This window comes from Sarcophilus harrisii, chromosome 3, assembly GCF_902635505.1.
Source record: "Sarcophilus harrisii chromosome 3, mSarHar1.11, whole genome shotgun sequence".
In the NCBI taxonomy this organism is placed as follows: domain Eukaryota; kingdom Metazoa; phylum Chordata; class Mammalia; order Dasyuromorphia; family Dasyuridae; genus Sarcophilus; species Sarcophilus harrisii.
The window spans coordinates 535,046,144-535,058,631 of record NC_045428.1 but is presented as its reverse complement, the minus strand read 5'-3'; the positions used below and the strand labels follow the sequence as shown (position 1 = coordinate 535,058,631).

Sequence of the window (12,488 nt, the reverse complement as noted above, 5' to 3'; positions counted from 1 at the left end):
ATAAATTACCTACTACACTTTACAATTACCTACTTTGGCAATGGATGCTAGTAACATGACAATCACATTGCCAACAATCAAGAAATATCTTGATATAGGTGGCACTTGAGCTGATTTTTAAGGAACTTAGTGATTTCTATAAAGAATTAATTCAAAAATGAGTTCTTGAAATACTTTATGCAAGATGGGTCCTAAACCACAAACATTAAAGCAATAGGGAGTTTTGGGTGGGCAAAGGGGGAATTACAATGCTTAATTGTCTGCATCTTCCATATTTTCCTTCTATGGGTACAGTCGAAAGGTTTGAATCAGTTGGTTCCATGTGGTATTTAGAAACAATTTGGTGATGAAAAGGGCAGAAAAGATTTCTGTATAAAGGGAAAGACTTATACTAATTATTAAATGATATAAAATATGTACCTGCCATGTACAAATATGTTTGTGGCAGTCCTCTTTGTAATAGCAAGAAACTGGAAACTGAATGGATGCCCATCAATTGGGGAATGGCTGAATAAGTTATGGTATATGAATGTTATGGGAATATTATTGTTCTGTAAGAAATGATCAGCAGGATGATTTCAGAGAGGCCTAGAGAGACTTACATGAACTGATGCTAAGTGAAATGAACAGAACCAGGAGATCATTATACATGTCAACAAGAAGACAATATGATGATCAATTCTGATGGACGTGGCTTTCTTCATCAATGAGATGATTCAAACAAATTCCACTTGTTCAGTGATGAAGAGAGCCATTTACACCCAGAGAGAAGACTGTGAGAACTGAGTGTGGAACACAAAAAAGCATTCTCACTCTCTCTGTTGTTATTTGCTTACATTGTGTTTTCTTTCTCAGTTTTTCTTTTTCTTCCTTCTTGATCTGATTTTTCTTGTGCAACAAGATAACTATATAAATATGTATACATATATTGATCCAACATGTATTTCAACATATTTAACATGTATTGGACTACCTGCCAACTAGGGGAGGAGGTAGGGAGAAGGAGGGGGAAATTTGGAAAACAAGGTTTTGCAAGGATCAATGTTGGAAAAATTACTCATGCATATGCTTTGTAAATAAAAAGCTTTAATTAAAAAAAAAATGTAGCTGCCAAAGATGATGACTGATAGCTAAAGAGTAACAAAAGAACCTGATTTTAAAATACACCACTAATATATATGACTAAAGAAACAACTTTCCTTTAAGATTTGAACAAAAAAAAATATATGGTATTTAATAGAAAGGCTCAACTAAGTGGGCTAAGTGCTTTACAAATATCATCTCATTCTATCTTTATAAAACTTTAGGTACCTGGGCAGTTGATGTAATTATTATCCTCATTTTTGCTCCACATTAAAAAAAAAATCCATCTTACATCTTTGTCCATTATATCAGTTGATTCAAGGACTGGGGTGGAGATACCAAACTAGCAGAATAAATTCACTGAGCATTTCCACTGTGCTAAATGATAATAAAAACATATAAATTTGAACACTAGTTTGTAGAGTTGGTATGTTATTCTATAGGTAGTACAGAAAAATATTTGGGGAAAAAACCTTCCATTTTAAGGAAAGTACTCAGACAAACTATCTCTACATTCTTCAAGTTTTATTCCTGACCCACTAGACTTTCTTTAGATGCCAGGAAGTTTACTCTACCACTGGACTTCTTATACTGGAAGGACACTCTGCACAGAGATGTGATGGGGTTTATGAGTGTATATCCTTCTATCCCTGTAATGGGCTGAAGCTCGAGTTGATGCACTGAGGTCCCAAGCAGGTGAGGCTAAATAGCAATTGGACCATACTCTACTAATATGCTTGGAGAAAGAATGGCCCCCGCCCACTCTTTGTGCAAGTCCTGATGTGTTGTATAGGAAATGACGATTTTGGTGGGTGGAGGCAGAGGGGCAGGAAGAGAGGGGAAGAGAGACTGCTGTCTAGCTTCTTGACGTAGCTGCACACATTGCTATTGCCATCCCCCCTTCACCTCCGATCCCCCTTCACCTCTGATCCTTCTTCACCTCTACTGAGAATAAATATTGAAGATTTTCCCTTAACCTGAATTCCTGACTCCGGCTGATTTTAAAATACGTGGTCATCACATGTCCCTATGTCAGTTCCTAGGAAAAATACTAATCCATCTCACAATGGAAAGAAGGAGGCTTCTATTTCCCTAATGATACCAAACTATATATTTGACACAAATAATGAATAGAATTGATAGAGTGATCATCATAAGTAATGTTCATAGAATTTAGATTTGGATTCAGGAGGGACCTTAGAAATTATCTAATATAAAACTCAATTTTATTAAGAATCACAGAGAAAGGTCAAAGACTCTTATCCTAAGGGACATATCTATCAAATAAAAGAACCAATATTCCAAACTGGAGTCATTATGGAGTGTGCTCTTGTAGAAAGAACACTGTTTATAAAGTTAAAGGACCTATGTTCAAAGTAATAAAGTGACTAATTGTTCAGAACTTTTTATACATCAAAATATTTTATTTAATTTGATTGTCACAACTCTGAGAAGTAAGTGCTATTATTATCTTCCCCATTTTGCAGATGAGAAAATGATGGCAGAGGTGAAGGGATTTGTTCAAAACCATGCAGCAAGTGTGAGGTCAGAACTTGGGTCTTCCTAATTCTGAACTTAGCACTCAATCCATTACTAATAGCCAGTATTTATGTAGTATCTATTATGTGCTAGTTACTGGACTAAATGCTTTACAAATATATCATTCTATCTTTATAACAACTTTGGGTACCTGGAAGGTAGATGTCATTATTATCTCATTTTTACAGATGAGAAAACTGAGACAAATAAGTGAATTGCATAAGGACAAACAGCAAATAAGTGTCTGAAGCTAAATTTGGACTCGTGTTCCTAACTTCAGGTCCTCTTATCTACTTTGCCATGCAAATGTCCTAGAATATTTAAGATGCCCTTATCAGATAATGATAAATATGTGTATTATTATATAGGTATATGTAGACATAAATATATAGATATGTATTTATCTATATACACATATACTTATATATAGATATGAAAACACGTATATATGCATATATATACATATATTTATGCATGTATATGCATGTGCATATATATATATACATACACATATATGTATATTGTGTATACTCATACAAATATATATGAATATATATGATTGATAGTTAAAGAGTAACAAAAGAACCTGATTTTAAAAAACACTACTAATATATATGAATAAAGAAACAACTTTCCTTTAAGATTTGAACAAAAAATATCTATGGTATTTAATAGAAAGACTCAACTAAGTGTATGTATGTATGTATGTATACACATGTATAGGCACTAAAATATACGAAATTTCACACATACACACATCTTTTTATACATATATATGTCCATATGTATAAGTTGAAGAATCATAAAACTTGTTAAATAAGTTACACCACCTGAGACCACTGCCTGAAAAGTGCTTTATAAGCTATATAACACTATACAATATGAGTTCATTCAAAAACTTTGTTTTATACAAAAAAGTCAGAGCAGTTAAATAACTAACCCTAGAGTCTTAAGAAGTTAGTTATTATTTTAATATTCTGAAGTTAAGGGCAATACTCTTTCCATCACAACCTTTCCCAAGTTAGGGAGGCCCTGCCAGAATCTCTTGGTAATTACGCATCAGACCTGGTGAGGCCTCAGCTAAATGCTCCTGGGACCTCACAGTGACTAGGCTGTCCCCAGAGGTTCATCCCTTTGGGGAAGGAGATATCAAGCTTTCCTTTTTGAGCACAAAGCCAAAGATTTAGTTCCCAAACAAGGTATCGGCATCACCCACCCATTCCCACCCCTACCACCTTGTCATTGGAAAAGCAATGTCTGGGATTCAGTGTGAGTTCTTCATCCCAGAACCTGTGAAGCCAGAGGAGGGCTTCCCTATCTCTCAGCTCTGCTTAAGTTGTTTTGTATCTCTTTTTCATTTTGTTTTTCTCACTTTCAATTTGCTTTTTGACTTCTCTTTTTGACTTCATTTTTCTTCCATCTCTTTCATACTATTCTCTCCTCTTCATTTCTCCTCCTTTTCTTCTGCTCTCTCCCTTTTTCACTGTATTGATCTTCTTCACCTTTAATATTTCCCTCCTGTCCTTTCTCTTACATTTTTCTGTCTCTTTAACAGGAATTCTCCTCTTGGTCTTCTCCCTCTAACCCTCCCCACATGCCTCTAGTTATGGAATCAACTCTCCTTTTTCTAGACCATCACAGAGTGACTTTAGACCTGAAAGAACTCTATAAGATTATTCTTCTGATTCAGCTTTGACAAGAACAGAAAGGTGTGCATCCATAATCTAGAACCAGAGGTAACTAAGATTAAACTCCAGATACAATTTCATGATAATGAGAAGTACTAGACCTAAAAACCATTGGGGAAAACATAAAGAGTAAATGAATTATTTTGAGAATCTTAAAAACAATGAAAAATTATTACTATTAATGTCTTGTCTCCTCTGGAAGGAGAATAGGATTAGATGAGGTTATTCCATGTTCCTGATTATAGCTAGAAACAAAAACAATTAAATATAGAAAAAAAATCTCATTTGATTTTTAAGTTGGAAATGAACATGGTAAACTGTAGAAAGGGAAGGGAAAGAGTTACCCAATAAGACAGAGTTGTATATGTGTGGGAAAGTTTGAGGCTTAGCTATTCTATGTATGGAACACATAGCACATGGAACACATAGCACACATAGAATCTTATTTCTCAATTTTTATCCCTCACTATGCCCCAGATAACCTTCTCTCTTGGCCACATAATGAGTCCCTCTTTTCTATCACCCTCTCTGTACCTTGAGAGTCTATGCTCTTGGCCTTGGGCCATTTAGTATTTTAAAGGCAACTTAGAATGCTGTATCAGAAAGCATGCTGAGTTTAGAATCCCAATTGTATGTTAGAATCCCAACTATGTCACTTCCTATTTGTGTGACTTTGTACATATGACTTAAGCTTTTTCTGGGACTTAGGTATGAAATAAGGTAGCTGAACTAGTTGATCTCATCAATCTTTTCAAGTTTTAAAGCCTTAGCAATGGGACAGATGATAATAATAGCAGTGGCTTGTTTACTCTTGTTTTTCAAATTTATAGATGATCCAAAGATAGGAAGAATGATTAATGTTTATGAGAGAGGTAACTTCTTTAGTCTTCACTGATTAGAATCTAACAGAGCTGTCTTGCTATCAGTATAGACATAGCATTTTAAAATCTGCATTGATAAGTTGGAAATCATCATGAGGAGAGAAATTAAGATGATAAAGGGCCTCCAGTTCATTCCATATGGCTTTATTTACTTTTCTTCCTAGGATATCTTCTAGAATTAAAAAAAAAAACCTTTTGACAAGTTTGAATGATAGATTCAATTTACCCAGATTAAATCTAATGGTTATAAACATAAAGTCTTCCATTTGGTTGCAATACATAAAATGCACAAATACATAAAAACATTAAAGATTAAATATAATTACTTGATGGTTATGGATTGAGTTAGGTGGCCACCAGAGTTTCCTACCAACTCTGAAAGTATAAATCTTCTCCAGCTAAACATCACAAATTCCTAATGTAAAATCTTCTCAAGGCTCTTCATCTTGGCTGCTTTCCCCAGTTACATTTTGATCAGTAAAGAAAATAGGTGATCAAATCCTGCTTTCTAGACAGTCTTCCTCTCAAGTCAGTCTAAAACTTTCATTAGGTTTTTTTTTTTTGCCTACTGTATTCCATTGTTGAGTCACTGAGTTTAAAATTCATTAAAACTTTTCCACACTATTTTTCCTCCTCTTTGTTCCTTTAGATGTACATCTAGGTTTAGCCATGTCTCCTCCATCTTAGACTTGTAAAGTTGATTTTTATTTTATTCTAAAGGTCAGGATTTACTTAACTTTTATTCCTTTGTCTAGATAATCTTTTTTTATCATATATAATATATACATATACATACATATATATCTGTGTGTATATCCACAGTTCCTTCCTGCTTTCCTTTTGCCCAGAGTTTTCCTGTTTAATTTGCTTTGCAAGTAATATTTCGATCTTCTCCCAACATCCTTCCCAACCAAATCTTCATAGATATGGAAAAGAAATACAATCTCTTTGCTCTGTTTTATTGGAACTAATGTGGCAAACCATTCAATTTTCTTTTATTTAAGGAAGAGGAAAGTAAGGACCATGGCAATTAAGGTGCTTTCTAAAATTTAATTTAAAAAATCAATTTTATTATTCCATCCACATATAAACAACTGAAAAGAAAAAGAAAACACAACCAAGAGACATTTCTGGGCACATACAGGTCAGTAAATAGCAGAATAAGCTTTGAACCTAAGTCTTCGGGGTCTGAAGCCAATGCTCCTCCAACCCACATGAATATGTCAGCTTCTCTGCCTTCCTCTTGGCTTAGACTCTTGTTGGAAATAATAACAATGATACTAATAATAATATTAATAACTAGAATTTATGAAGAGCTTTAAGGTTTATAAAGTGCTTTATAAATATTATCATGTTATTCTTACAACAATGATAGGTGTTGTTATGCCCATTTTACAGATAGGGAATCAGTAGGAGAAAAATTAAGTGATTTGTCCAGGGTCCCACAGCTAATAAATGTCTAATGCCAAACTTGAACTTTAGTTTTCCTGACTCCAACACTGTCCACTACCACCTGGCTGGCCATCTAGAATCACTCCTATAACCTAAAAGGGGGTGACTAGTCCTCTACTTGTTTTGCCTAATTTTAAACCCCACCTATGGTAGAGTCTAGGTGCTGCTTTGAGGCAGCACCTTAGAGATAAGGGACCTCACCCTGCTTGTTATGGTCCAGTGAAAACAAAGACTTGATCTGGAGTGAGAGGTTGTGGATAGAAGCTTAGCTCTAACTTTTATTATCTATGTAACCTTGGCCACATCTTAATCTTTTTAGGTATTAGATTCTTTGGATGTAAAATAAAGTATTTGAATCAGATGTCTTCTGTAGGCCCTTTGTGTTCTAAATCTCTAATCCTCTGATTGTATCTCCTTTCCATATTACAATCTTCAATATTAACTTTCCCAATAGCTCCCCACCGTTGGGATCCCTGAATCCAAAACTTCATTGAGGTGTAATAATAGAAACCTTACTAACCAAAACACCAGGGAAGTCTCTTTTTTCCCTCTGGGACTCAGTTTCCTCTTTTGCAAAAGAATTGAGGGAAAGAAAGAGCGTAGTGGTGACATCTAAATTCCTTTCCTACTTTAAATACTATGACCCTCCAGCATAATCTATTTTTTTGAGTACACAATTTACCTTCTTCTTCCTCAGGAATAAGACCATCTAAGCCTATCACCATATCATTACCCTATAATTAGAACATTAGAAAATTGGCATTCAGTCAATAAATATTTGTGTCTACCTCCTATGTACCAAACACTGTATAAGACCTAGAGACAGAGAAAAAAAGTCTCTGATTTCAAGGAATTTACAGGTTAATAGAAGAAACAACATACAAAGAAATATATACAGGCAAACTACAGATAAGATAAATTGGTAGTAATCAGTAGAGAGAAGACTAGAATCTTGAGGGATTAAAAAAAGATTTTTGCAAAAAGGAGGGATTTTTGCTGGAAATTAAAGGAGACTAGAGGAAGCTAAAGGCAGAGATAAGAAAGGAATAATTCTAAGCAGGGGAGACAGACTGTAAAAACTACCTGGCATGGGGAGATGGCATTTCTTGTTCAAAAAATAGCAAGAAAGCCATTATCATTGGATCTCAGTAAATGGGGGGGGGGGAGTAGGTATGGGGAGTGTATGTGTAAAGGGTAAGAAACCTAGAAAGATGGAAGGAACAGGTTATGAAGGACTTTGAATATTTGAATGTCAAATACAAGATTCTATATTTGATCTTAAAAATGTTAGGAAGTTACTGAACAGCCCATGGAAATGGGCTCTTCCTATGAAAGATGGGACTTATGTAAATGCAAACACATTTGTATAGGCAATCATAGAAATAGCCTCAGATAGGGAAGAGAGAGACCTTGGTTCTAGTTCTGACTTTGCCACTAACACCATGTGAGACTCCCAAAATATACTGACACACCTTTCCAATCCTCAGTTTTCTTCTCTATCAAACTGGGATATTAACAAGGTTCTAGTGAGAAGAAAATCAGGTCTCAGACGAAAAGTTTGGGGAATATCAGGTAGAGAGATAATGGTGAGGATTTAGTAAGTGTATATAGCATTGATCCAAACAGAAAGCCTTATGGGGATAGAGAAGCTTAAGAGAGTTTGTCTTACTCAACTTTTGTCTTTCTTAACTAAAGCCAGACAGATGTGTGGAGGTCTCTGCTTTAAGATCATAGATTTAGAAGGAATCTTTTGTTTTATATTTAATCCAGCCCCTTCATTTTTATGAAACTGAGATCTAAAGTAGAGACAGCCTTTGTTCAAAATCATATACATATTAAGGCACAGACAAAACTTGAACCCAGATTCACTTACCCCAAACCAAGTATTTGTTCTACACATTGCATGGAAAATCTCTCTCTCTATTCCTCATTAGAGGTCCTTATACCCTTGTCCACTCTAATTGTGAAGACATACTAAATACAAATGCAAAGAACTGTAATGGTTGTTTTGTGCTTCCTGAACATATATGCTATCTCACATTCTTTTCCCCAATTTACTATCCATGCTTTCTAGTTTATCTTCAGTGATAACCTGTCTCTTGAACTGCAATTTGTCTGATATCATTTTTCCCATTTTGTGTCCCCAGAAAGTTACTTTGGTTACTGACAAAGACTCCATGTTTTCTCTCATGAGCAGTCTCAGGACCAACATCTCTGATTCTCCCAGCTTCATCCTAACAGGATTCCCAGGACTGGAAGCAATGGAGCCTTGGCTGGCCATCCCACTCTTCCTATTTTGTTCCATCTCCATTGCATGGAAATTCTCTCTCCATTCCTCATTAGAGGTTCTCATACCCTTGTCCACACTAGATGCAAATTCATAACTAAATAAAAATGTAAAGAACTTTAATGATTTGCTCCTGAGTGCATATGCTCTCTCACATCCTTTCCCCCCAACATATTATCCACACTTTCTGATTTATCTTCAGTGATAACCTATGTTTCTTGACTGCAATTTTTCTGATATCCTTTTCTCCATTCTGTGTCCCCAGAAAGTTACTTTGATCACTGACAAAGACTCCATGTTTTCTCTCATGGGCAGTCTCAGGATCAACATCTCTGGATCTCCCAGCTTCATCCTAACGGGATTCCCAGGACTGGAAGCAATGGAACCCTGGCTGGCCATCCCACTTCTCCTACTCTATATCATCTCCATTGTGGGAAACGCTTTGATTCTAGTCATTGTCAAGGAAGAACAGAGTCTGCACCAACCTATGTACTATTTTCTGTCTTTGCTATCAGTTAATGACCTGGGAGTTTCGCTGTCCACGCTGCCTACTGTCCTTGCAACTCTTTGCTTCCATGCTCGTGAGATTTCATTTGTGGCTTGCCTGGCCCAGATGTTCTTTATCCACCTCTTTTCCTGGACAGAATCTGGAATACTGTTGGCCATGAGTCTAGACCGTTATGTGGCCATCTGCAACCCACTCCGCTATTCCACAGTCCTCACCAATACCCGCATTTTGGCCATGGGGTTGGCCACACTGCTTCGCAGCTTCCTGCTCATCCTGGTCTTCCCCCTACTCCTTCAGCAACTGCCTTTCTGTCACACACAGAATGTCCTCTCTCATGCCTACTGTCTACATGTGGACATGATCAAGCTGGCATGTGCTGACGTCACTCTCAATAGCCACTATGGTCTATCCATTGTGCTCCTCACCTTTGGCCTGGACTCTGCACTCATCTTCCTCTCCTACGTTGTGATCCTCCGGTCTGTCCTGGCCATCGCTTCCCGTGAAGAGAGACTCAAGACTCTCAACACCTGTGTGTCGCACATCTGTGCTGTGCTCATCTTCTATGTGCCCATGGTGAGTGTGTCCATTGTGCATCGCTTTGGCAGCAGTCTTCCCCACTCAGTCCACATCCTCATGTCTGTCCTTTACCTCTTTGTGCCACCAATGCTCAACCCCATTATTTATTCTATCAAGACAAAGGAAATACGCCGCAGACTCCTAAAGATGCTCTTCAGGATCAAGGTCTGATGGAAAAAAACTTGAACTTGCCTTGTCTACCAGAAGATCATCAAGATAATGAGAGGACCAGGGACCATAGCATTTGAAGATTGGCTGAATAGATTAGATATCTTTGGCCTAAGAATGAGAAGACTTAGAGGGGATACAAAAGCTGTTTTCAAGGATTTGAAAGGTCAGGTGAAAGAAAATCTAGGAAGTTAACTAGTTCAGCCTAGAGGAAAGAACTAGGACTAATTTTGGCAAGTGGGTGAGGTTTTAGAGATGCAAATTTCAGTTCAATGTAAGAGAGAACTTCTTAAGAATTTAGAGTTATCCCAATATGTATCCCCAGAGTAATGAAATTACCTCTTTTGGGAGGTCTTCTTCCTTGGGATTAAAAATTCATGGACTTGGATTCATCATGGATTCATCACTTCAGATACTTCCTAGCTGTACAGTCATGTACAAATCACTTATCATTTTGAACCTGAGTTTCTTTATCTGTAAAATGGATATCATAATACTTGTGGCATTTGCTTTATAAGATTGTAAAGCTGAAAAGACATAACATGTGTAAAGCACTTTATAAATTTTAAAACACTATGTAAATGTCAATTATTATAAATGGACTAGATGACCTCTTTGGTCCCTCCAAATGATAAAATTCTCTGATTCAAAGAAAACATTTATTAAGGCTGTCTTATCCTGATAGACTTGAGGTAACAGCAAAGAATCGGAGGCGGGGGGAGAGGGAGGGACCATAATGCTAAGTATGCAAGACAAATTGGCTCCCTATGTGGATGTGGTAAGCTGGATACCTGGGCAAATTTTTCTATATCCTTTCCCTCTATTTCTGCTAACACACGTATTTATTAGGCTCATATCCCCATCTTTATTGCTTTAATGGGAGAAACAAAACTGAAGGATATAGGCAAAGAACTTGATTCTGATTGAAACTAGCAGACTTCTTTTGTGTGGTTTCAGGGGAAATTAAATCCAAGAGCTAAAAGATATATCCTGGGAGGAAGGCTATAGCTCAGCAGAATTAAAGACTTTTTGACAAACATGTCAAAAATGAAAAGGCTCCTTGGATGAAATAAGACTTTCCTGGTTAACACTAAGCCCACACGGTCTGTAATATGGGACTATTTTCTTCACCATTTATGGATTGCCCTGCCCTATCCTTCAGATAATTTGACTGGATCTAGTTTTAGGGAAACTGGCCTCTAATAATGGGGGGGGGGTAAGATTCCTTTTTCCTATGCTTATAGTGTTGCCTTAGGGATAAATTTATTTACCTTATATTTTGGTTCAACTCTAGGGCTCCCTCCAGAAATGGAAGAAAGCTAAATGGTACTCAGCATACAATATGACTCAAAGATGGGTCAGGTACTTTATTCCTACTCATAAAAGAAATGCTGATGATTAAAGATGTATGGGATGCATTACAGAACAATTTAAAATATGACTCAATAACTTAAGGTATGACTACTGTTACAGTATCTTGGGAAACTGATATTTGGATCTCATTAAAACATAAAGAAGGTTTTTTAAAAGGACTGCTAATTAGTCATTTTACATTTCACCCTGAATCTAAATCAAAGATTCTTTTTTTGTTATAACTTTTAATTTATAAAACATATGCATGGGCAGTTTTTCAACACTGACCCTTGTAAAACCTTCTATTCCAACTTTTCCACTTCTTCCTCCCACTCCCCTCCCCTAGATGACAGATAGTCCAATACATTTAAATATGTTAAAGTATATGTTAAACACAATGTATCTATACATATTTATACAGTTATCTTGCTGTTCAAGAAAGATCAGATCTAGAAAGAAGGTAAAAACAACCTGATAAGGAAAATAAAAATGTAAGCAAACAATAACAGAAAGAGTAGAAATGCTATGTTGTGGGTCCACACTCATTTGCCATAGTTCTCTCTCTGGGTGTAGCTGATTTTCTTCATTACTGAACAATTGGAACTGGTTTGGATAATCTCATTGTTGAAGAAAACCACATCCATCAGAATTGATCCTCATATAGCATTGTTGTTGAAATGTATAATGATCTCCTGGTTCTGCTCATTTCACTTAGCATCAGTTCATGTAAGTCTCTCCAAGCCTCTCTGTATTCATCCTGCTGGTCATTTCTTACAGGACAATAATATCCCATAATATTCATATATCACAATTTACTCAGCCATTCTCCAATTGATAGGTATCCATTCAATTTCTAGTTTCTAGCCACTACAAAAAGGGCTGCCACAAACATTTTTTGAAACACAGGTACCTCCCTTTCCTTATTTAAGGTCTCTTTAGAATATAAGCCCAGT

General features: G+C 36.4%; 1 protein-coding gene across 1 annotated transcript; it reads left to right on the top strand.

Annotated features, from left to right (window-relative positions):
* Positions 1-9,237: 9,237 nt before the first annotated feature.
* On the top strand, positions 9,238-10,185 carry LOC100933475 (olfactory receptor 51I2-like). The gene has a single exon (XM_003764789.1). It carries the CDS (start codon positions 9,238-9,240, stop codon positions 10,183-10,185), a length of 948 nt encoding a protein of 315 aa, XP_003764837.1.
* The last annotated feature ends 2,303 nt before the right edge of the window (positions 10,186-12,488 follow it).

Bases quoted from the DNA above. Each gene is read 5' to 3' on its own strand.
- LOC100933475 (XM_003764789.1), top strand. From the start codon at position 9,238: ATGGGCAGTCTCAGGATCAACATCTCTGGATCTCCCAGCTTCATCCTA.